We start from the raw sequence: 26874 nt of genomic DNA, 5'->3' as shown, positions 1-26874 counted from the left end.
CTCAAAGGGGAAAAAGCAAGATATGAAGAAGATTCTTCACAGGGGATCCTAAAGCCCGAGGAAGACGGGCGGCCACCCTTCGCGTGCAGGGAAAGGGGCGGAGCAGCAGCAGCAGCAGCAGCAACCGAACCGGCCCCTTCGCCTGCCTCGGCTTCCCTCCTCGCCGCCCCGCCGTGTGACTCTCGGCAAAAGTCCTGCCTCAAACTCGCGCGAAAAGGGCAGGAACGGAGCTCGACGGCCAACCCGGAGAAAGCGCGCTTAGCCCGCCCCAGACCCCCCTCCCGGCTGCAGGGGCGGGAGGGGAAAACCCGGGCTCCAATCCTAGCCTGCTCCACTGCCTCGGCCAGGAGAGGGGCGGAGGCGGCGGGGGGCTTTCTTCCCCGGGAAGGCACCGGGCTGCCTGCGGCCGCACTCGCATCCTCGCAAGGAGCAGCAGGAGCCGCGGGGTCAGGCTCCTGCAGCCTCTTCTCCAACCCAACAGCAGCAGCAGCAACTCCTCCAGTCCCCTCCGTTCCCTCCCCTTCTCCTTCCTTCCACTCCTTGCCACCACCTCCGTTCCTCCCCTCCTCGCCTCCCTTCCACCTCCCCAGTCCCCGCGGGAGGGAAGGAGAGGGGAAAGCAAGCACGGCGTCGGCAGGAGATGTTGGAGCAGCAGCAGCAGCAGCAGCAGCAGCTGCCTTGATTGCCTTCCCCGGCAGTGGCGGAAGCAGAGGAGGTGGCGGCGGCGGCGGCGGCTCTGCCTCCCTTTTCCCATCCTGCTCCCAAGAAGGCGCCGCCGGGCAGCGTCGTCATCGGCAGCAGCGGTCGCCTCCCGGCTCCCCGCTTCTTTGCCCGGCTTTTTCTCGCTTGTGGTCCTGTAATCGGCTAGCTACAGGAGGAGGAGGAGGAGGAAGAGGAAGAGTGGCCGCCTGTGGCGACGGCCCCAGAGGCAGGAGCCGGGCTTGCAGGCAGCGGCAGCAACAAAGAAGCGCCGTCTCCACTTTCTCCCCGTTCTCCGCTTCGCTCTTGTTAGGGCCAGACATGGAAGATGGATCTTCTTCGGGCAGCTGTTTTAGGCGGTTTACCGAGTGTTTCCTGAGCGCAAGTAGGTGGCTTCGCGTTTTGTTCTCCGGCTGATTGCTTTTAAGGGCGAGGGCGAGGGTTTCTGGATGCGGGAGTGCCCCCCTCCCCGTATGTGTGTGTGTGTAAAAGAGACGGGGGGGGGGCTTCCAGGGAAACTTGGTCTCAGGCGCCGCTCTTTTTAGAAATAAAGCACTGCTGCTCCTGCGATGCGAGGGTGGTACTTATCTATTGATGTGGAATGGGGTAACAAAAGGAGGAGGAACAATTGCTCGTCAGAAGATAGTGCGAGAAATAAATGGGTTTAAATTCCAGGAAGGTAGAGTGAGATCAAACCATCACCAGAAGCAGTGTGCTCACTGTGAATGGATTAGCGAGGGAGGACGCTTCTTTCAGGAAAGTGAAATCTTCCTTCAAGAAAGTGAAATCGTCTTCCTTGGATACTTTATGTTCAAGACTGCATAGCCCTCAGTTGAAGATGCTTTAAACATGGGATGTCCTGTTTCAGAGCAAGTTTGCTTATTAACGCTGTGGCAAGCAGTACAGTCTTTACTAGGGCATGTTGAAAGCAGCACAATAGATTTCAGGATTTTTCTTGCTGGAAACATTACAAGAAGAAGGAAAGCACACCAGAGTACAAATGCCAGAGAATAGTTGATTACGGGAAGGAATATTGAAAAAAGAAACAATCATTTGTTACTTTCTCTTGCATTCACTTTCCTCCTTTCTTCTCTGATTCACATTTCAGTAGAATTGAACACATTTGTGATGTGGTGGTAATTTTTTTAAAAAAGCTATTTCCACAGTGTCCTTTACCAAAAATAGCCACAGGTCAGTTTACAAAAAATAACGTACTCTAAAACAATAAGCAAAAACATGATAGTAATTTGCATAATTACATGAATAGCATATTTAAAAACACCATAAGAATTGTTTAACCCATCAGCCACTAAAAAGGTGGGTTTTTGCTTGGCACCTGGAAAAAAACATCATAGTTGGGGTGAAATGCACCTCAGTGGGGTGGTCATTCCACAGATGTGGAGCCACCACTAAAAAGGCTCTTCCATGGGTCCCATCACTACACTTCTTTTAATGCTTGAATGCCACTTGAATGGCATGGAACCCGAAGTAGACAAATGATGTGGAATAGTCTTGTCAAGTGACCAAGATTTACTAGGACTTAGGACAGTCGTAGGTCTTGGAAGTTAACAAATGAAAAATGGATGAACATGGACTAATATTAACCTGCCACATACTAGCAGAGGCATATATAAAAAAAAATTGTGTTCTACCATTTAACACATAATAAATCTTCATTCTTGAGTAATTGGGGTAGTGTATAGTTTCTATTTCTATGGCAACCTGATTTAAAAGTATATTGGTAATTGTGGTGAAAACAGAATTCGGGGGTTGTCATTGCTTCACATTAATACAGCACAGGTGCGTGATCTGTTGAATGATCATCTCATTGTGAAGATGTTGATAGTTCATCTTCATTATTGGACCCATAACGTATCCCCCATTTATTTATAGTGACTAGATGGCTATTTAGATAGATCTCCCAAAGTTTATATGGAACACAACTTCCCTTACAAACTTCCCATTTTAATGTTTATTTATTTGTAATTGGGAAATCTGTACAAGTGTTCGCTGACCGCTTTAGGGAAAATGTAAATGGGATTATTAGTTTGCTTCTGCCCTCTCAGGCTCTTTGAGTGTGGAACACACTGGAAGGGTTGCAAATAGTTGCATATTTTTTTAAAAAAGTTTTTTGGGAAAAAGCATGACAGTAGAGCTACCATAAAATGTGATGGGCGGTGGAGTGGGGACTTGTGATTAAAATCATAGGCAGTTTTGAGGGAAGAAGAGCACATGGTGTGACAAAATAGATGAATTAACAAGGTTATGAAGGGTTCCACATGCATTTGGCTGGAAAGCCACAAATGGCCACCACTTCTTGCTTTCCCACCTCCCTTCACCACCTTGGAAATGCTTTGCATGAGGGTTAAAAGGAATGTGTAACTTGAAATGAGTTTCAGGGCCATACTGGACTTTCAGGATTGGGTTATTCCGGATGCAAGTTTATGTGTGAATAACCCTTTCCCCCGTGTTTCCTTCAACTGTTTCTTAAAGCTATTTTCCTCCTACGAGAGGATTGGAAGTTACCCACCACAGGAGAAAAACCTGTTAAAAAGGGGAAGAAGTTGGGAGAAATGTGAGTAAAGGAAAAATTTGGCCTCCCTGCTTCAGTCTCTTCTACCCCACAGCTTTGTAGGGATTCAGCACAATAACTTGTGCTGGGTCACAAGGCATTCTGGCTAATTTGAACCTTTCCTTTTTGCTTCCAAGTATTTGCTTATTTGTGGGGGTTGTGATAACTCTGCAACCATTGGTATATTTTCTACACTGTATCTACACTGTGTCTCTTACTACATTTCTTTTTTCTTTTTTAATGCTTCATGTAATAGCAAACGTTAACATTATAAATACATTCACTGTATTCAAATTAACTTCTTTATATAGAATTATGTTCCTTTAATTCTGTGCTTATAGATTTATGTTAAATGTGTAATAGATCACTTTAAATAGGTAAAATAATATTTAAACCCTTTTACAAAATCTTTATAAGTAAAATAGATAATTGATTCTAGTCATTTATTAGCAGTGAAAAAGTGTAAAATAATTCCAACTTAAACATTTATTTCACTTTACCAACTGGGGAATCATGTTCGATGTCCATCTTTTAACTTTACCAAATCTGAAAGTTGCTGAATCATTTTCTTTCAGTGAGAATTTTATCAGGTTGCCATTTCATAGCTGACAACATCTTGGTTGCTCTTAATAACTAAAGGAATATGATTTGGTTGAGATATCCCAATAATACTTGGATGGAATTTAATAGTACAGAATAACTTTTCACATTCTACATATCTCATCTCCGGCATACATGCATGTAATCCACACCTTCTTTTACATGTCCAACATCTGTTAACAGGATAGATTTTAGCTATATGCTTCAAGTGTTAGGTATCAGCAACAAAACATCTTGAAATAATCTATTACAGTTTATTTAGTTGCAGTTTGCCTCCCCTTATTCTAATACTAAGTCATTATGTAATATCTACATGCATAAAAATAACAATAATACTTGTCATTCTTTAAATAACAAAATGCTGATTAATGTTGTGAGACTGGGGGATTTGGACAGGAGAAGATACGTGGAACCAGAAATGTAGCTGGAGACTCTTTTAGCAGTTTTTTTAGGGAGATTTCTGGATTATATATGTTGATAATTTGCATTTTCCTTACATTCATATGTTTCCCCTGTGTCCCCATCAGCTAAAGATGTCTGTACATATGGGACAGCCTGATGTTTTCAAGTGGTATACAGAGGAAGAGGCAGATATTTGAGGTTTGGGCTCTGTAAGCACGTGGGTGGGTTGTCTGTTGGAGTGTTTAAGGTCTACCTCTACATGTGTCCCTGTTTACTTGCAGATAAACTCAAATGTTATAGAACACCACACACCTCAACTGACTTCCTTCCAAAATAGACTAAGTCTGGGTGAGGTCTGGGCCCCTGGAATGCACCACCGTCCAGAGAAGCGTGGAGATTGTAGCAATACATTTTAAGTTGAATAACTGTCTTCTGCCACTGTTGTTTTTGCATTGTTGGATGTGTTTTTCTGATTGTTTTATTTCATTTTAGATCGGTTGTGAATCTCAGGAGCTCAGCTGTAGGGTGGGCTAGAAATGAAAGAAACAAATGCGTAGACGCAATTTTACCAGTGTACCCCTTTTCACATGCACACATCAAATAATTTGGTGCTTTTCATAAAAACTGAGCAGAATCTTCAGATGCCTCTTTGAGATTATAGTTTTTTGTAATGTTGGAAACATCCCATTTCCTGATTTCTTCTTCTGAAAGACAGTCTGGTTAAAGAGATCCCAACTTTCCCACAATATCCCTTGCTTGTATTTAAATAGATATTTTCCCTTAACCTGACCACTACCATACCTCCCTGCTTTTTTATATTGACTTTAAGGTAAACATATCTTCCTTAGACAGCACTAATTTGTTTCGGTAAAGTGGTGAGGGTTCGTTTAGTGATCAAGATACATTACTTTCAGTGACAGTGCATGTGAAAATGAGTGATGTAGCTATGCTCTTAAAATTGCAACATTTTAAGATGCTGTTGCACAGTTTTACTTCTGTTGTGCCATGCTGAGCAAACTATTGATGGTTGTTTTCCCAACAGAGTCACTGTTTTGAAAATTTCTCTGTTTCCTGTGGGCAGTGCATTTGGAACTGCTGATACTAGATGCTCTACAGACAGGGTTCTCAGATAATGTTTAACCATAGTTTAATGCTATGTGGACAAGCTGCAGTGAGCCCAATTATTATTATTATTTACTTTATTTTATTTTATTAGATTTATATACTACTCTTCATTATAAGATCTCAAAGTGATTCACAAAATAAAATACAGGATAAAAAGAAGTAAATAAGTAAATCCAAGCAGTAAAACAATAACCCCCTTTCCCACAGACACATTTAAAAGGCTATAGCAGTGGTTTTCAACCAGTGTGCCTTGGCACCCTTGGGTGCCTTGAATGATGGTCAGGGTGCCGTGGGCAACACTGGCCTCTATCCCTCTTTCCTGCCCTCCTCTGATGTCCTCTCGTGTCTCTGCCTCCAGAGGCTTGCACAGCCGTTTGTTGCAGCAGCCCTGGCTACAAGCTCCATAGATGAATGATGCCTCTGGGGCTGGCCAGGTTGTGCTGGTTGCCAGGAGCTTAGGTGGCCTCAGAGTAAGCAAGCAGGCAGGCAACCAGTCCACCAGACCTTGCTGTTGGGAATGGATGGATAAGTGGTCAAGGAAGCTGTGGACTCAAAAAAGTTGAAAACCTCTGAATATTAATAAGCCAGAGGCCTGGTTGAAGAGGAATGTTTGTGCCTGGTGCCTAAAAAAAGAAGGCACCAAGCAAACCTTCCTGGGAAGAACATTCCACAAATGGGGAGGGGCACTAAAGAGAAGGTCCGTTATCGTGTTGCCACCTTCTGGAACTCATGTGGAGGAGGTGCATGGAAAAGGGCCTCAGGTGATGAACACAGAGTCCAGGATGGGGAGAAGCAGGTATTGCGGTCCTGAATTTGACTTGTTAGCAACTAAGCATTGCTCATTAAACAACTTGCTTCTTGAGTTATTTTGCTGTTCAGGTGGTCTGTGTAAAATGCCCAGTTTCCATTCTTCTTCTGAAAATTAAATCTCTGAGTTATAACTTGCATAATATAAAGCACTGTTAAATTAAGGTAAATTTGACTGTATTTACAATAACATTAAAAGATTTCAAGCGAGTTCCATAAACATTTCTGTGTGATTGGCACATGCTCCTTTAAATGTTGTTAAAACAATAGAGTTAAATTTGACACATAGAAGCCACTTCTTTATGAAACATTTATGGGAATCTCAGGAACTGGATTATTGTCAAGCAATGATTAACTGCACGGATGTTGAAGCACACTAATTTTCAAAAGATGGCTTCCCCCTGGGAATTAAATGCCGTTTAACTCTTCCCATATGATTTAATGATGATCATGCTTTTTAAATAAGGTCGGCATTTACAACGACAGAAAGAGTGTTTCACTTGTTTTATTCATTTTTAATTTAGGGCATGTGCAGAAGAAGTCCACCCTGGTATTGACTCCATGCTGTTTCAGTATTTCAAGGTGCTGCTGTTTTCTTATCTAGCAGTGCAAGCAGGGCTGTCCCTGGGGACTCTGGGGCCTAAGGCAAATCACGCTAGTCCTGCCTAGGTATTTGCCTGAGCACAGGTGGGCTTAAAACTGCTGGCAGGACAGGGGCATATGGGCGTGCAGCACTCCAAGGTCTACAGGATTCATTTTAGACCATCATGTGTTTCTAACTGAAACTTTGCCTTATCAGGTTTTTGGTTGCAAAGAGATTTCTAAGCCTGTTCAGTTGAATCCACTTAGAAACCATTCCTTATAATCCATGCTAAACACAAGGTGGTCTCAAATGGAGCCCATATTCCTGGAGGCAAGTGTAGGACCTGTGTGCACATCCATGCCCTGCTCACAGTTTTAAGCCCAACCATGTTCAGGACCCCCAAAATGCAGGTCTGGGATGGGGGGGCGGAGGCTCCTGATCCGACCCTTCCAATGGACGACTTCTAATGGCAAACTGTTCAGTTGCAGTGCCTGGCAGATTTTACCTTTGTATACTGACATATGAGAAAAAAGTGGTGCAACATGTCGCTTAGATTCAATCTAGCGTTTGTCTGATTTCTGCTGATTCCTTGTCCTCCTGCCTTGTCCTCAAATGTTGCAACCTTTCAGGGGTCACAGGGAACTGCAACAGGACGGAGAAGGTTGGATGTCACCGTTCCACAAACCATACTCTGCTCATGATGCTTAAGATTCCGAGTAATAAAAAATAAAGACGTATCGGCAAATAACTTGCAAAGTATTTAGAGCAAATAATTGCACACAGATCATTTCATTTATTTATTAAAAAAATTACTTAAAGGGTGTCACTTTTCGGTACATGTTCAGAAAACTGTTTCTGTTTTATTAACAGTGACATAGTGCTTGTAATCCTCGTTTGTTTGGGGAAATATTCACTTTGACTTCCAGATGCTTCAAAATTGTTCATGCATGTTATTAAAACAAAAACAAAGACTACAGTTCTGTGCACAGAAATTTGTTCAAAATCCTATTGAAATGTTGGAATTGTGAATTTCCTGGTGTTTCAATCCCATGCACACTTACATGGGTGTAAGTCCCACTGATTTCAATGTGACTTCTTGAAAATATTGCATTAAACCAGGCTTAATAGGACTTTTAATGTATGCTGGATTGTAGATAAGGCATATAATCTGCTAATTGTCCCTGCACGCACACTTTTCCTATTTCTTCCCCCCCTTCAAAACAGCATTTTTTCTTAGAATACTCTCCGTACTTTTGTACATTGTGTACAAAACATTCTTATGTTTATTTCAAAATGCCAGTTTAAACAAATAAGTATAATTTAGACTTTTGTACTCCCTCTGCTGGTTGCTGAACTGTAAACAATCCAACTCAATCCTATTCTTATCTCCTACTTCTGATCCGCTTCTGGAATTGCATGATCCTTCAGAATGGTGTGGCTGCTGATGCTATTTGTGTTGATATCAGAGCAGAAATGTTTTTCCACTTGCACAAGTTGCTTTATGGATCCAATAGCTAGTGTAAAAACAGACCTCACTCACACCCACCCACACCCACCCATTTTGCTGAGAACCAAGCAAATTGTAGGAAGGAGTGACCTCAAGCTTTTCTTCTGCCTCTGAGTTAATTCTTTCTCAAATAACTTTTCTTTCAAACTGGTTTTGTAAATCATTTCTGCAGGTGTTTCCTTTAGTATATTTACTCTGTTCTGTGCATTATTTAATGTTGGGTAATCAAATGTGGATTTGTTTAAACCACTAGACTGCTAAGGATTGCTGCTGATAAGGATTTCTTACTCCGTGCCAGATTCTGCCTGGGCCTTGAAACACTGTTTCTAGGTATAGTATCATTAAATCAGAAGAAGAAAAAACGGAGCTAGATTTCTTGTACAATTCAGTGCCTGCTATACAGTTCTACTCAGAAATAAATCCCTTTGCATACTTATGTATAGGGTTGCAGCTTCAAAGTATTAACAAATTCAATGGTTCTTTAACAATTTGTTAAAAGGGATGTTTTTCCTTGTTTGCTTATTTCCAGTGTATTTTTTCCTTTGGTAGGTAGTTTCATTCCTAAAATAAAGCTGCTAGAACTCTACCCATGGATACCAGTGTATTTTCTTCATGGATGGGAATGCACCCTTTTAGCGGTGGAATTTTACCACAAAAATAGCTTGAGATGAAAGGGGTTGTTTTATTTATTCAGAAGTATGGATATTTCACCTTTCCTCCAAGGAGCTTCAGACAGTATGTATTGCCTTCCCCCTTTTGTCCTCGTAGCAAAACTATGACGTAGGTTTTTTCCCCACTGTCACTATCCCCCAGCCAGAGCAACTCCCTCTGACTTCACCGTTATGGTCAAATGAGCAGTGCTCCATTCCCTTTAATGAAAACTTACTGGTTTCAAAGGGACTTTGAGGAAGTCAGCTCCAAAGGATTCATTATAGTTCGCCATGCTGATTACAGTTGGATTATATTAATGGACTGATCTTCCACGCAGTACACAAATTACTAAGAAATGTTGGCTGTTTCTGTTCGTTCTTTCGTCTAATATTTTCCCACTCAGAAAAGGAGGGTAAAACCCATCCTTTACTGTCATTGGCAAAAAATCTCTTTTTTTTGTGTGTGGGGGGGTGCGTGCAAGGGAAACTTCAAATAAATACAGCTACTTCAGTTCTCCATCAGAAGTTTCTACTCACAACTTGACCAGTTGTGTTGAGATATTTAGAAGGTACTCTAGGATTGGTGTAATAGTACCTTGTTAGCACATGGCACTGTTATATCAAAGCACCAGTGTAAAACAAAGATAAGATAATTAATGAAAGGCTGTCCTCTTAAACCAAATGCTGTTTTTTTTAAAAAGGCCTTCCCTAATAATACAGTTACTGTACAGTTCAGCTATATATTAAATGTTTATTCAGTGTACAAAATGGCAGATAGAAGGTACTTCCACATCACAGGACTTACATGCAGAAAAAAACCAAAGTTTTCACATACATGATGCACATGAAAAGACGCCACACAATATTCCAGCGTGCCTGAGTATCAGAAACCCTCATAAAAAATTCAAATAGGAGAAATTGCCTTTGATCTGTAATGCAGAACAGCACTTGTGGAGGTGTAATGCTATTAGTACTATTAACAAGGAGCTTTGACTGGAAGGTTGAAAAAGGGCCTTTCTAACAACAAGCTATTAGGCTGAACATGCAGTACTACCATAAGTAATCATAGTCTGACCTGCCCCACAGGATTGTTGTGAGGATCAAATTAGAAGGGGGAGAACCAGGTATCCCGTGTGTCCTTGAGTTTCAAGGAATAGAAATGTAAATGCTCAAGTGCATTACTATTGGCACTTGAGGGTTGGATGCAATTATTTGCTCAAACATGCCTTTTCCGTCTGCATATAGTGAGGGACAGGCATTCATGAACAGAAAAATAGAGCATGCAGCTGAGTGGGCTGTTACACATATAGGAAAATAGTAGCAAACCACAAAGTATAAAGAATTTACTCCAGGAAAGATGGAGGCAATTTAACTAACTGAGAACAAAATATTAATTTTAAACCACTGATTTAAACTGAGTTTCCTGTTTTATGATTCTTGCATTTCTTGAGCAAGAAGCACATACTACTTTGTTGCTGAAACAATTCAAATGTAGAGGGCTGTGCCCACTGCTGTGCAGGTGGAAGCCTGCAACCTTGGCATACCACATTCTAACCAACTGAGCTATCCATACATACACTGAACTGTAACAGAACTCAGGGACAGTAACAATCTGGCCATATAAAGGTGGTGGTTTGAGGTACCAGCCTTGTCTTAAACGACCTCGGGTTTCTTTTTGTAAGACATGAGTAACATCTTAAGAGTTAAATGTTGTGAAGAAGACAAGGGAGTTTTCAGCCGCTTGGTGAAGGCAGCCGGGGTGGAGATGGGGAAGCAACACCCACCTAGTGGCAGCAAAAAAGTAGAAGGAAGGATAGACAAACACCCACATGGGGGTGGGGTGGGGGGTGGACCGACTGGCCAACTCTCCCTTCTTCACATGGCCTGAGCTACCACTGGGAAGCTCTGCCAGTAGTGGTCCTCTCTACTGATGTAATTCACTTCCACTTTGGCATTAAACCTTTCCCCCTGGCATGTATTTAAAGACCCCTTAAGAAAATGAGGGTGGACTCCTCATGGTCATCTCTTCCTTATTTAATCGCTGCAGTTCTTTCTATAACCCCATCTCCAAATATAACAAAAATAGTTGGACCTTTTCCATTCTTGCCTGCCCTATTTAGCTGCGACCTGTTTGCCTCTAAAGTGGGTGATGGAGACCTATATTTTATAGCAAAATGAGCATGAGGGCAACTTAATTAATGCTTTCCTCTCCCTTACCCCCCTGTGCTTTGTTGCTGCAGGAATGTCTCCTGGCTTAGTTCTTGAATCATAAATGAAAGTGCTACAGGCAACAGGGTACAAATTTATTTTATTGTACTTATAACATAACACACCTTTTTCTAAAGGAGCTCAAGGTAGCATACATGGCTCCCCCCCTCATTGAATCCTCACAACAGCCCTGTGAGATAGGTCAGGCTGAGAGGCAGTGACTGGCCCAACGTCACCCAATGAGCATCATGGCTGAATGGGGAGTTGAACCCTGGTCTCCCAGATTCTAGTCTGAGACTCTGACCACTATAGCACATTGAGATAAGGCAGGGGAGTTCCCTTGCACACACATTTTAATTGTAAAAGTTAAACCACCCCACTTCGCTTTAGACACGAATGGGTCAGGCATATAAATAAACAAATGTGGCTCCCCTCATCAAGCTCTAGTTGGTTCCTAAATTAAAGCACTGTAGGAGCTCTGGTTAAATTGGAGCTTTGTTCTTCTTAGTGAAATATTTAGGCTTCAAGTTACGAGCACAGTATAAGGGACATAAAAGTGTCCTGCAATTTGTATCTAAATTGAGAACTGGTTTCTAACATGCTTTAGTGTCCACTTTTTAGATCCTAAAGAAAGCCTGAGAAGAACTTGATAGTTCTTCTTGGCCTGGCATTGAGACAATTTTTGGGAAAAGAGAAGAGTATCCTACGCTCCACAAATTAACAAAGTATGAAAATAAACAACTATAAAAAGAAGAGATAATGGTGACCAATTTGGCATTCAAGAATGTTATGTTTGTGGTTAAGTGATAATGGCAATAAACGCAGTAGAAAAAACCAAAACAAAGGTAATTAACATTCCATAGTACTAAAAGAGCCAATAGCTATAAGTCAGGCTTAATTTGCATTTCTCGCAACAATTATAAGCTTCTGCCAGTTGTAAACAGCCCCCCCATGCAATTGAAAGATGTAAGGAGCATGCTCAGTTTATTTATTTATTTGTAAATATAAAATAACTGTCTTTGAGCTGGAAACAAGCTATCAGTTTGGGTTTCTCAAGCGGTGCTTCCTGCCTAGCTAGGGACAATGCTTATTTTACACTACGTGAGAAAGCAAGTTATTTGCACGTTTGAGTTTATGTGTTCAAACAAGTCAAAGCTTACATCTATAGCTAATTGTCAGCATCCATCTATCTCAGTTGACTATGGGAAATTGAGCCTTTTGGGGCAAAGTCAAACTGTTGAAGATTTACACTGCCTGTTGTGGTTGTAGAGATGGATTATAGGACAGACATGTGCAGGTGAGGCAGATGAAGGTGTCTGGTTTTGCTACTATGGGTGCACCATGGCATTTCTTCTCACTGCACTCCTCCCAGTGGTCATTCCTCCTCTGGTCACTGTTGTGGATACACAACCTGACTGACTGTCTCCAGGCACTGTGCTCATTTTCAGTGGATTTCTATACTACTGGGTCAATGTTGTCAGACTTCATGTCACGTTTGTAAACATATTTGCAAAGCAGGGTTGGTCTGCCAACAGGTATGGTGCCTGAAGCCAGCTCCCTGTAGAGCATGTCCTTGCAGATCCTGCCATCTTCCATTCGGTGCACATGACCAAGACAGTGTAAACATTGCTGAGACAGAAGTGCAAACATGCTGGGAATGTGGGCTTGGGAAAGCACATCTTTGTTTGAGACTTGGTCCTGCCATGCGAGGCCTAAAATCTTCCTGACACAGCCCATATGGAAGGCATCGAAGGATCACGCCTGGCAGCTGTAAGTTGCCCTTGATTCACTTCCATAAAGCAGTGTGCTCAACATGCAAGCCTAGTGGACCTTCATCTTGGTATTGGTCATTAGCATCCCATTCTACCATACATCATATTCTGTATGGCTAATAACATTCAGTAATTGGTTTTGTTGAAAACAAAATTGTAGATCAGTTCAGAGGGCAAAAGATCAGTTCAGAGGGCCGTGAGACTAGAAGCTCTAAAACTCCGAATTGAGAGTGATTCCTTAACCATTTACCCACAGACAGTGTGTTTGCAGCAATATTTATTGTAGAGTCAGACAGGCAATAGACCACAACAGGCTACCTTCTCTGGCTTCCACTATTTTGCAGTCATGCAAAAGTTCTGGGACCTTTGATCATGCTGTCTAACTTGGCAGAGGCTATAGTGAGGGGCCATAACTGTTAGGTTTGAATATTTCTGTATTGGCTGTTTTGTGTGTGTGTACATTTGGAGTCATTTTGTGTGGATGTTTATTTGTATAACTATTATTTTGTGGTAGTGGACTACTTAATGTGGGAATAAGTACAGTGGTACCTCGAGTTACATACGCTTCAGGTTACTGACTCCGCTAACCCAGAAATAGTGCTTGAGGTTAGGAACTTTGCTTCAGGATGAGAACAGAAATTGTGCTCCGGCAGCGCAGCAGCAGCGGGAGGCTCCATTAGCTAAAGTGGTGCTTCAGGTTAAGAACAGTTTCAGGTTAAATACGGACCTTCGGAACAAATTAAGTACTTAACCCGAGGTACCACTGTAGTCTTAAAAACTTTCTGGATTGATTTAGAGTGATATAGTGTTGAGAGAAGATGAGTAATGACTTACTGCATTTAAAGTGATGTCATAGAGATGAAGGGGTGAGAGTTCCATGAGTCACTTTGTCAGTTGAAGGCATTTGCTGATCGTAACTTTATCTGTTATCTGTAATGCAGTGAGATCATAACTTCCTTTAGCCCAAAACTGTTTCTGGGCACTGTTTTGAGGTATCATGAGACTATTAGATGTCTTGTGCTCTACCAAACTTTTGTAGCCCTGCCAGCATTGTTACTTTTCAGGGTGCTTGTTATGAGAAATATGGATGAATACTTTCAGAACCCAAGTGACGCATCATCTAGAAGAAATTCACCGAAAATACCAGACAACTTAGCAGCGACAGAGAGTAGAGCCAGCCTCAGAGCTAGAATTGAGAACTGTATTTCAGTGGCAGAGAAAAAAATTGGTGAGCATTTTTCAGCTGAAAGCATGAATGTTCTCTTACAGGAGCAGCAAACTGCTTAGTGAAATAGTAGCTTATTTATTTATTTTAGTTAGTAAATGTATACAACATACCTGATTCTCTCCCAGTTCCATTTTTTGCCTTTCAACAACCCTATAATGTAGGTTATACTGAGAGATGGTGACTTAGCCAAGGTTACCTAATGAGATGGTTGAGTAGGGATTTCAACCTGAGTAGTCCAACACTCTAACTTGTCTTGGTGCTTGTCTTTTAGTAGTTAATCCTTATTTAAGTGGTTGTTATGTAGGTTTTTAGACTTACATTTTTAAATCTTTGTAAATTGCTTTTAGACTTGCTTTGAAAAAGTGATGACTAAATTTAATAAATCAATACATAATAACTAAGCATAGTTCAGACATTGCACTCTTCTGTGGTATGTGAATTATAAGAAAAGTTGGCTGTGGTGAGTGAAGTCAATGAGATTTATTAAAAGCTGTTCATAGATAAATCCTAGTGCTAGTTTTTCACTTCAGTCCGAGATGGGAGACTGCTGTTAAGGAAAACAAGGACAGAGTGCAGAACTACTTGTCTGTTTATTTGGATTGCAGCCAATACAACGAATATATTTTGAATGCATAAACGTATCAATACAATGTTTATATATTACTATTACTGTTGTTTGTCGTTGTTATTACAGTGGTACCTCGGGTTACATACGCTTCAGGTTACAGACTCCACTAACCCAGAAATATTACCTCGGGTTAAGAACTTTGCTTCAGGATGAGAACAGAAATCGCATGCCGGTGGCACAGCGGCAGCGGGAGGCCCCATTAGCTAAAGTGGTGCTTCAGGTTAAGAACAGTTTCAGGTTAAGAACAGACCTCCAGAACGAATTAAGTTCTTAACCCGAGGTACCACTGTATTGAGTTTATATGCTTCTCGTTCAGCCTGTACTGCACCAATTTCATTGGATACTAATATTTGCTTCTGGGAGCAATTCAAGGTGTTGGTTTAAACCCTTTTAGCTTAAAATGGCCTGGGTTTATCAGTAACAATTTCTCCCTGTATGAGTTCACTTGACTGTTAAAATCTAGTCAGATATCAAAGAGTGTGATATTGAAAGTAACCCCCCCCCACCTTGCATTTTGTTGGAATAATCCCATTCCATGGACACCGTACAGACACTCTGCTCACTTGAACCATAGTGAAGTAAGTGGGAGATGTACAATTGTACTGCTGGTAATAGGCAAATGGTAAAAGTAGGTGTAAAGTTTAGGGAGAACATTCTTCATCAACAGCTCTATGCACTTTAGATTTCCAGAGTGGTAATCATGGTAGTCTGTTGCAGGAAAACCATAATCCTGTGGCATTTTTAAGCCTTGAAATATATTATTGCATACTCTTTTATGGACTAGGGCTCACATCATCCATTCGTTTAGATTAGAATTAAGTCTAGTAATCCAATCCTTGCCTCTTACTTATGTTGAATATTATGTTTTTCTACAACACGCTTGGTGAATTTACTGAATGTGTTGTCATGTAGACACTACAGTTTTATTACCGTATTTTTCGCACCATAGGACGCACTTTTTCCCTCCTAAAAAGCAAGGGAAAATGTGTGTGCGTCCTATGGAGTGAATACAGGGGGGAGGCAGGCGGGAAAAGCCCCCAAGAGCTGCACACAAGCTCCGTGCGCTCTTGTGGGCTTTTCCACAGGAGGGAGAAGGGACTTTCATTTTTAGAGCACAGCCCTGCATCCTCACAATTTCTAACACATACATAGCATATAAAGGAAACTTCTTATTTAGCAGTGTATGAACATTTTCACTAAAGGGTAGCTGCTATACTGGGAGTGGATATACTTTTCTTTATTAAACAGAAAAGGCTTTTCTTTGTCATTGTACTTGGTACATATGAAATATAAAGCTGCATTAAAATATTAGTCTGTCTGAGCCAAGTACTACCTATTCTGATCGGCAGCTAAGACCTTGGGAATCATTGGGACTTTGTTGTTGCTCACAAAATAAAACTTCATGAGCGAATGGAATTTTAAGAACTTGCTATTTGAAACGTCATTCTCTATGGCGAAAGATCTGTACTTTACCTTTCTGACAGGCAGTGGCTATTCAAGGTCTTCAAGCCCTCCGACTATAGATCTTTTAAACTGGAGATGCCACTGTTGGATCCAGGAATTTTGTGTTATGCAGAAGTTCAGTATTTGTGGTCCTCACCAATCCCCTCCCCTGCATTCTCTGGTTTACCTAGAGCAGGGGTGTGAAACTCAAATTTATCGGGGGCCGCATCAGCAGTTTGGTCACCCTCAAAGGGCCGATTGTATCTGTAGGACTTTACATGAATGCATGTAAAGTGGAGGTTTCCTGTGTAGAATGGCCGGTGCTGCTAGAGGGCAGACGTTCTCTGGCTTGTAGGCTGCCGCGCATGCGCTGAAGAGGCGGCTTTCTTGTGTAAAAAAAAAAAAAAGCGAGAATAAAAGGTGAAGGCTGGTGGCCGGCGGCGGCTACACGGGCCTTGTGTTTGACACCCGTGACCTAGAGGGTTTGAGGAGAAGCAGAACCTTTTCTCTCAATTGTGTGGTTTATATAGAAGGTAAAAGTGCAGCAGCAACAACAGTGGTAGCCTGCCTTATTTGGAAAGGACTCAAGCTGTTTTGTACCTGCTGAAAAACCGCTATGGAAATGAGACCACTGGGGTCAGAGTGTATATGATGCCTGCTGTTCTGCTTGCCAGGTGTCTGGGCGGTACTCACCTATGGCAAGCAGACTTATGGACGCCTGATTTACATATGTAAACCCAGTGCTCTGTTGCTAAACTATGGCTCCTTGTCACTTTAAGTGGGGGCTAAAACTCATAATGTTAGTGTGGCCCAGAATATTTACTAGTAGTATATATGCAATAGTCATAACATAGGTTATAATTATAAGGAGGTATTTCCATTTAGAGTCAAACTCTAATAAGCATTCTTTTTGTCATTAACAGCATTTCTTTAAACATGCCTTGAAGCAAAGACTTCAACAAAATTTACTGAATTCATATTTTTTGTGTAGTTGTATTGGTCTCATAGAACCTGCAGTTGGGAAGGACACCACCTTTTTTGATGAACTAAAGTTACAAGTGCTGCGTTTGTGAACTTCTGAATTCTTTCATTCTTCAAGTGTAGATTTTCAGAAGCAAAGCTAGACTTTTTAAAAGTGAAGCTATATGGCAGATAATGTCAGCCACCTCCCACCAGTGGCTTGTGAGGATTCTCCAGCTTTCTGGAGCAGATTAAAGGAGGGCACATGCAGCTGCAGGATGGAGACAAGGAAGGGTAAAGCCTTGTTGTGCAAGCAGAAGTCCTTTCTGCTTGTACACAGGTACCATTCACTTTCACTCATCATCTGTACATATTTAAATGGAAGTTAAAGAATTCCAATTGAAGTGAGTGAAATTACTTGGGAAGTAGGTGGTCTGCCTAGTTTGATTGCCAACAGATTCTGACAAGGCAAAATTCATGATAGATTTTGGGAACTTGCTCAGATGACATATCTATAGACATTTCAATGAAAGCTAAAAACAAGTTAACAATTTAGTAAATACTTCCATTAAAAAAATGCAGCAACTTTTTTTTTTTTTAAAGCAAGCTGTAGGTTGAAAAAACATTTCTGGAAGTAAATTGCTAACGTTTCCCTTCTGTCTCTGTGAGCCAGTGGTGCTTATCAGCATGTGTTCTAGGCTGAATATTGCTTCAGACCTTGATACAGTAGTTGGAGAAGGAACAATTCATACACTTCCATGCTGCCTATGGATTATTCCAGGGTTGCAAACTAAGCTGGCCCTTACATTAGAAACTGGCATGAGGCAGCCTATGAAGAAATTCCACTGAACAAGCTATTTGCTGCAGAAGACAGAACAGATAAAACACATGCTATTTTTGGTGCTCAGAAGTAAATGCCAGACCTGACAGAGTATTCACAATGTATGTGAGTATTATTGAAATAATGAGGATGCTGTTGAACAGTCCACCTTGTGTTCCACATCCCAGGGGTACATACTCTTGTTTCTTTATGAACAATCAATTCTGGAAACAGGGCTCCTCCTCTGTTTTGAACACTTTGTCCTTATGCAATTACTACAGGAGGGAGGTGAGAAGAGCTTAAACCAAAGAAGTTGTGTTTATTCATAGTGCTACTTGCTGCAGCACACTTAGCCCGCGATAGCTTGGGAAGCCTTCAAGTCTTCACGTTTATTTAAATCACCTTATTCTCTTGCCCCTCCTTTTCTCCCCGTTCACGCTGCAGTGGCTGAAGTGCAAGGCTTTACAAGCTGATAAGAACCACATGGTCCATTGCCATAACTCAGGAGTCCCCACTGGGCCTTCTGACGCACACAGTCCTCCCCTGATGTCAAACAGCTGATAAGTAGCACCTTGGCTCTCTTCCCAAACATGTGCGCCAGAGAGGAAGAAAGGTTCTTTGTCTGAAAAAGGCAGCTCTGTTGAAGCATTTTTAAAAACATCTTATTGCTTTCCTTGAAACAGAGCCAGAATCCTGTCTGTTCAAACTATTTAGTATTATTCCTAAATTACTTGGCAAGCACGAATGTCCACCAGAAAAGTGTTTAAATCACCGTGTGCAATATTTACTTCATTGTGCTGTTGGAATCAGATACGGAATGCAACATGCAGTGTTTGTAAAATAGGAAGACTCAGCTAAATTCTGCATGGCTTAAGGAAATTGTTCGTAAGTTCTGAAGTTTGTCTTGCAAAATAGTCAGAGCTTTGATCTTCAGTTGCCCTAACACAAACAGAAGGGCTCCGTCTGTTCATGAAAAGCGTATTTAGTATAATGAATGCTCCTACTGGTGAAAGCAGTGTGTGTGTGTGTGTGTGCGTGTGTGTTTGTGAGAGAGAGGGGGGACTATTTTCACTCTCCTTTCCCTGGAGTTTCCAGCACCACCTCCTGCATTGTTCCAGAGCATGGGTAGGCAAACTAAGGCCCGGGGACCGGATCTGGCCCAACCACTTTCTAAATCCGGCCTGTGGACGGTCTGGCAATCAGCATGCTTTTACATGAGTAGAGTGTGCCCTTTTATTTAAAATGCATCTCTGGGTTATTTGTGGAGCCTGCCTGGTGTTTTTACATGAGCAGAATGTGTGCTTTTATTTAAAATGCACCTCTGGGTTATTTGTGGGGCATAGTAATTCATTCATCCCCCCCCCAATATATAGTCCGCCCCCCACAAGGTCTGAGGGACAGTGTACCGGCCCCCTGCTGAAAAAGTTTGCTGAGCCCTGTTCCATAATGTCCTCCAATCTTTTAGAGCAGGTTGTTTGGGAGTGGGGTGGGGGCAGGAGAAGTAAATGAAAATTGCGCCTTTGACCAGTTGGAGCATTCCATGAGTGGACTTCTCCCCATAGAAGCTTAGGGTGCAAGTCCATATATTGTGCCAAAAAAGAGAGAGAGGGTACCAAATGCAAATAACTTCTTAGAATTTGCACATTATTTCAAAACATTACATAGCCCATAGTTGCCAATAGGTTTTTTTTTGAAAATTTCACATACTTCAACTTTTTACTTAGTTGGAGTTCTTGCTGGCCCAAGTATGGCATAGTGATTGGAGTGTCAGACTAGGATCTGGGAGACCAGGGTTCAAATCCCCATTTGGGCACAAAGCTCACTGGGTGACTTTGGGCCAATCACTGCCTCTTAGGCTAACCTAGCTCACAGGCTTGTTGTGCAGATTAAATGAGGAGGGAGGAATCATGTATGCGCCCTTGAGCTCCTTGCAGAAAAGTGTGGGATGTAAATACAATAATTAAATAAAAATAACAGTTCATGCTGCATTTCAATTTTGGTGGTTGTAAATAGATTTTTAAATACGTTCAGATATACTCCAAGGATGGCTGTATATATATTTCTTTATGTAACTCAGAAATAATTTCTTTACTCAGTATATCTCTGTTAAGAAAAAAATAATAATGTTCCTACTCTGTGCATTAATTTTTTTAAGCTATTTGGACACTCATCATGCCTATAGATGGTTGTTACTGAAATGTACGTACATTGCAACAAATTGTTACATAGTTACTACCTTGCCTTTTTTTTCTTCCCTTGAGACTATTTGTTTAATTATGCAACCCAAATAATTCTGTTTCAAACTTAATACAGTTCTGCCTGTATCATGCCTCTGGGTTGTTATGTAGGACAGTTTTGTGTTTTTCTATTTGAGTTTTTCAGATTTGTCAGCTGACAGTGAAAAACAGTTTTCTATGACATGAGGACATTTTTGTTAATTTGTCAGGCATTTAAGATTCAGCAACACAGAATGGTTCTTAAAACGTATACTATAAGACTAAAAGAACCTCATTGGTTCTGACTGAGGTTCCATCTAGTGCAGCATTCGTTCTGTAACAGTCACCTACCAGGTTCTTCTTGGGTTCACAGCACCTGTAACTCTGCCTCTGGACTTGGAGGTTCTGTGTTGCTACCATTGCTAACAACTGTTGATAGATCTGTCCTCCAGTAATTTGTTGTACCTTGGAGTTTGAATGCCTTGGTACTCGGACGTTTTGGCTCCCAAACACCGCAAACCTGGAAGTGAGTGTTCTAGTTTGCGAACTTTCTTTGGAACCCGAATGTCCGACAGGGCTTCCATGGCTGTAACTTCATGTCCTTTTATAGAAGTAACTTTACTTCCCTCAATATTTCCCACTCTCAAATAGCTCTTTCAAGATTTCTCATGTGAAATGGAAATTATGAAAACAGATGGATAATGAGCTATGTTTAAATGAGTGTTATTTTTGGTATAATTTTTACATTGCCATTACAAAGTACCTTGAGAACAGTGAATTATGGCTTACTGAAAGAAAGAAAAAAGATACTAGGTAAGACGTGCATAATAATTACTTAGAGAAGAATGGAGAAAATTCTTGGATTCTTCTGGATAAATCAGCAACCCTTTCTCCCTTTACTGCTGGGGAGACACCCAGTGGACCAGGCTTGGCAGTCAGGTGAGGCTACCCACGTTTCAATCACCTGATGCCACAGTGATATCAGGTGACCTCTTTTTGTCCTTGTAGTTTGAAATCAGACTGGGGATAAAGGCACAGTGCTTTGCAAGGCATGACATACAACTGGCCACTGGTGCTTGCAGAGCCTGGCGTGTGGTGCTTTGCAAGGCCTGAGGATCATATGATGTCAGGTGCAGGGCAGGTGGATGTGGCTTGGTCGATACTGCCTTGTATGCCAAATGGAGAGGCTTGATGGGATTAATTGGGCCTGAGGGCTGGTCTCCACCCCTGTTTTAATGTGCATGGCTGTGGAAAGAAGCAAAATCAAAGGGCATAATGGGTAGATGAAGCAGAGCCATGAGAGATCTGAATGTCATGTACGTTGGAGACAGATGTCACTTTAGGAAGTTAGTAGAAGAAAACAGTATGAGTAATGTTAAGCCTCTGTTTCTGACATGAAAATAGACTTCTACAGTCATACTTCAGGTTGAAGTTGCTTCAGGTTGAGTGTTTTCGGCTTGCGCTCCGCAGCGACCTGGAAGTAACGGAACGTGTTACTTCCGGGTTTCGCCACTCGCGCATGCGCAGACGCTCAAAATAACGGCATGCGCAGAAGCGGCGAATTGTGAATCGCGCACACGCAGACGCGGGTTGCGTTCTGCTCTGGATGCGAACGGGGCTCCAGAACGGATCCCGTTCGCATCCAGAGGTACCACTGTATTCACAGCATGCTGAACTTCCTGCATTGTAGTCTATGGATTTAAAACCATTTAAGGAAGAGCTGCAGCATTGGAGGGAAACCTGCAGCTCATGGACCTAATTAGACCCATCAGAGGTTGGCCAGCCAGGCTGTTTAATAGCAATGATAACAATAATAGCAGCAGCAGCAGCAGCAACAACAACAACAACAAATTATTTGTATGCTGCCCATCTGCCTGGTTTCCCCCAGCCACTCTGGGTGGCTTCCAACAAATCAAAACATCAAACATTAAAAACTTTCCTGTACAATTGTTTACGGCAATTGATGCCCAACTTTTCCAGACCTGTTCCCATATATGGCATGAGTTATGGGAAGGCTAAAACTGTGACGCGAGACTTTAAGCCAGGCTTCTTCAACCTCGGCCCTCCAGATGTTTTTGAGACTACAATTCCCAGCATCCCTGACCACTGGTCCTGCTAGCTAGGGATCATGGGAGTTGTAGGTCAAAAACATTTGGAGGGCCGAGGTTGAGGAAGCCTGCTTCAAGCTGTGACTAAAAAGGAAAGAAGATTTAGGATGGATTGTTCCTGATTTTCTCTTTGAATTCAAGTCAGGGATACAAAGGAACACGTTTCCTTTGCAGGCACAGCTTGAATGGCATGGATTGAACCCACAGCTGCCTGCAGGGAAAGCTTGTGAGGGCTGCATGCAGCCCATATGTGCTCTGCAGGGAGTTCTGTGCTATGCATTATTACCACACAGTTTCAAGTGTAATGCACACTCATATGACCCTTGTGCAGAAAGCAGTTCTGGATCTAAAAAGCTGTTGACTTACACTCAGTACTCAGGTTAGGTAGGTGCAATTCACCTTCCCTCTCTCAATTGGAGATAAAAGCTGCCAACATAGATGGAGCTGATCTTGTATTGCCAAGGGGAGCCCCTTGTAAGTGCATGAGCAGGTACTGTGCACACCCTTCTCCGGGTCCATTTTTTATGTTATGTTAGAAATGCTGTGCAAGCTGTGTATCCTCCCCTTTTATGCTGTTCTAAGCAGTCATGATCTGCCAAAATCTAACATTAACATGAATGCTAGCCTGTATTAGTGAGTGAGAAAGGTGTCTGTGTGATATTTCAGCTATTATGTGAGGGAAGAGTGATAATACTGGTTTTATTTGAGTAATGGATGTCTTCACTGAAAGGTATTAGCTTTAAAATTTAATACTGTGGTACCTCCGGTTACATACGCTTCAGGTTACAGACTCCGCTAACCCAGAAATAGTACCTCAGGTTAAGAACTTTGCTTCAGGATGAGAACAAAAATCGTGCTCCGGTGGTGCGGCAGCAGCAGGAGGCCCCATTAGCTAAAGTGGTGCTTTAGCTTAAGAACAGTTTCAGGTTAAGAACAGACCCCAGAACGAATTAAGTTCTAAACCCGAGGTACCACTGTACTGTGTTATCTGGCATTACCCATACTCAGAGCTGAGCTACTAAAATGGATGAACTTAAGTAACATAAGCATATTGATTTCAGCAGGTGATTTCAGCAGGTCTACTTGGAGTTTTAAAATCACCCACCCATAATTACTGACGCTATTCAGCTCTTAAGTGCCACATCTAGTGGATGCAGTGATGATTCCATACAAATATGGCCTAATTATGTTTGCAACTGCATAAATATAACTGAGGTTTCATGGTATTTGCCTCTTCTTGCCATATTTATGTGTGTTCCTCTTTCAGAGTTGCATGGCCATCAGTAATTTAAAAACTTCAACAACCCATTAAAATATTCTGTAGTCCATAGCTGAACCATGATTTGAAAGTTTCTACTTACATGCCCATCTCCTTAGGGGCGGCTAAACATTCTTTTGGCTCAAAGGCCACATTGAGGATTTGCCTCCTCTCTGAGAACCACGTGCCAACCTGAGCCCAATTTATATGTGCACATGCACACTCAACCTCAGAGGGGACAGATGAACACATACACACGTGCACATACACATACACACAGAGCCTGCACATATTGACATACACACAGAACCCCTTCTGCCTCTGGCACATCATCATCACCAAGGTTTTGAGATAGGAAACAGAGGGATGCTCTTCTGCTTCTTAGATCTAAGAATGGTGCTGCAGCAGAAGGAGGAGGGACTCTCTTGAAAAGGTAAGAAGCCCTGCTGTCAGACTGTCAAAGATCTCTCCAAAACAGTGTGAGGACAACAGTGCCACCTGTTGTTAAAGAAATCAAAACCCTTTTTCTGAAAATGCAGCCAAATTACTGAGAGGCTTTGTTTGCCATCCAGAATCACCTGGGGAATCAAATTCAGCCTGCAGACCATAGGTTAGCCACCCCTGATTTAGCTCATGTATGAAATCACTAAAGTCAGCTGGACACTCTTGAATTTAACTGATAGCATGTGGGATAATATCATTAATGTGGAATCTTTGTGTTGATGGAACAAGTTAGTTGGATACCATTCCTTGGACTGGCAGGCTTAATCTACTGTTGAGGGGCTCCTATGCCTATATGTTTCATCAGCTCTGCCTTGCTTGAAAGTTAAGGATGGTCAAGCAAGGGGGTTCTGGCATACAGGTTTTTGTACAGTGGCACCTCGGGTTAAGTACTTAATTCGTTCCGGAGGTCCGTTCTTAACCTGAAACTGTTCTTAACCTGAAGCACCACTTCAGCTAATGGGGCCTCCTGCTGCCGCCGTGCCACTGGAGCACGATTTCTGTTCTCATCCTGAAGCAAAGTTCTTAACCCGATGTCCTATTTCTGGGATAGCAGAGTCTGTAACCTGAAGCGTCTGTAACCCGAGGTACCACTGTATGTGCACAATCCATGGAATGTAACTCCTGTGCAAGATGCAGTCGTACTACATCAGAAAAAATGTAACATCCTTGATGTTCAGTGAGCCCCTTGTACTGGTAAAAAATCTTTGTAAATTTTGCTCATTAATGTAATGCTACGTTGGTTTTTGTTTTTTCCTGGAACAATTAACTTACAAAATATTTTAGTGAAGAATTTAATTAGTGATTTTTAAAGTAGGATTATTTTCGCTTTATCGTCTAGCGTGTTAAATAACTTTATTTTGTAACCTAAGTGTTCTATATGTTCCCACAGGGTGCATCAATTTAATGGCCTTGGGTTTCATTTTGCTTAGTTTATATGAGCTTAGCAAATGAAACGGCACTAGATCACGTAAACAGGAGAGAACATTATGGTTTGAAACTGATTAAAACTGTATTTGGGATGCGAGGGTGGGAAATTAAAATAATTAATCTTGTGCTAACTGATTAAAAAGTCGGTAATGTCCACTGGCGGGAAATGGTGGAATGTCAAAACAGCAAAAATCTTAGATCATGAACTTTTTGAAATAACTAATGTTAATACAGTGGTACCTCGAGTTACAAATGCCTCAGGTTACAAACGCTTCAGGTTACAAACTCTGATAACCTGGAAGAGTTACCTCGAGTTGAGAACTTTGCCCCAAGATGAGAACGGAAATCGTGTGCCAGTGGCGCAGCGGCAGCAAGAGGCCCCATTAGCAAAAGCATGCCTCTAGTTAAGAACAGTTTCAGGTTAAGAACGGATCTCCGGAACGAATTAAGTTTGTAACTAGAGGTACCACTGTATTTTAGTGTTCTGTGTATGGAGTGCTCATGGGCAAAGAGCAGTAAATGGTGCCTTTGAAAGTTTTTGTGGGCTAATATTTGGATATGCACAATTGAGCATGAAACTTTATTGCATGTGGTTTCCTGTCAATCTTCTTCAGTAATAGCAAACCAATGAATAGAGGGAGCTAATATATCTGATTTATGAATCTGAAATTGCTGTCAAATGAATTTAACAAGAAGTTCAAATGATAATTTTGTTGCAATTGTGCTGAAGGAAGTTGTTGCTTTTCTTTAGTTTAAGCAGGGAACAATCCATAAAAACATGAGGTCTGCTTCTCCTAATGCTTATGCAGAGTGATCATAATTAAGGCTGAACTTTGTAATTTAGCCCACAGATTACATGTAATAACAGTTATCACAGAAAAAAATATGTTGGTTTTGAAGGCTTAGATTATCATCTAACAGATGAAACATTTTCTTGGGAAGAAGTATCCATCTTCTTTCTAATCATGCCTCTTAATTAAAGGTTTCCCTTGCCTTGCTCTTATTTACTGTACTTCCTTATATCAAGGTAGCATGTGACAAAGCATTATTTTTAAAAGGGGTTTTAAGACTATATGCTGCTCACCCTTCAGAACTTGAGGTCTCTTCAGTCCCTGAATACCCTGTCTGCTACAGGTAACTCACATCTTGGTTCCAGGGGTCCATGTTTGTATGCAAAAATGCATAAAGCCATGAACCCCTGGAACTGGCTCCTGTGCAATGTGCAGGACTGCCTATCTGGTTTTGGGAAGGTAGGGCTCTGCCAAGGTCCTAGAGTCCTCCTGTCTCCTTGCCCAAAGCCTAGTAGGTGCTTGCTCAGCTTTGGGAAAGAGAAGGGAGAAGTCTACGACCCTGCCAGAGCCCTTGCACCTGATGCTCTGTTTACCTAGCTTTGGAAGGGCTGTGTGAGGCCTCTGAAATGCTGACAGAGCCCTTGCAGCATCTTCCCAAAGCCGGGTAAACCGTGATCACAACTTTGCGCATGTGGGATGGGGGAAATAGATAAACGGAGACTGGGTTTCCTCCCTCTCCATTTATTTATTTATTTCCTCCACCAACCACGCAACGCTGCAATCGTGTAAATAAAACAAGCGTAAGATGCGAGTTACCTGTACTCCGCATGGGCAGTTGGAGAAGGTATAAGGCAGGCATAGGCAAACTCAGTCCTCCAGATGTTTTGGGACTACAACTCCCATCATCCCTAGCTAACAGGACCAGTGGTCAGGGATGATGGGAGTTGTAGTCCCAAAACATCTGGAGGGCCGAGTTTGCCTATGCCTGGTATAAGGGCTTTTTGGTGGGAAAACAAAGCTTGGATTCTATAGGAGAATAAATCAATTATATTCTCTGTAACTGAAA

At 41.9% G+C, this 26874-nt stretch overlaps 1 protein-coding gene across 7 annotated transcripts in view; it reads left to right on the top strand.

The window, feature by feature from the left end:
• Window positions 1–26874, top strand: part of PDE10A (phosphodiesterase 10A) — a 183513-nt gene that overhangs the window by 98048 nt on the left and 58591 nt on the right. The window contains exon 1 of one of the 7 annotated variants that reach the window (XM_053382372.1): window positions 1005–1084. The exons of 5 other annotated variants lie outside the window; for them this stretch is intronic. Coding sequence is in view for 1 of the 2 variants with exons in the window: in XM_053382366.1 (XP_053238341.1) it covers window positions 14000–14153 (154 nt within the window). In the remaining variant the exon portion in view is untranslated. Of the gene's footprint in view, window positions 1–1004; window positions 1085–13800; window positions 14154–26874 lie in introns of those variants that run through there. One more of the 7 variants, XM_053382366.1, reaches the window with a different exon arrangement.

The sequence above is a fragment of the Podarcis raffonei genome, chromosome 3 (assembly GCF_027172205.1).
Source record: "Podarcis raffonei isolate rPodRaf1 chromosome 3, rPodRaf1.pri, whole genome shotgun sequence".
NCBI lineage: Eukaryota > Metazoa > Chordata > Lepidosauria > Squamata > Lacertidae > Podarcis > Podarcis raffonei.
The sequence above is the reverse complement of the archived record's forward strand: the minus strand, read 5'-3'. Positions and strand labels throughout refer to the sequence as shown.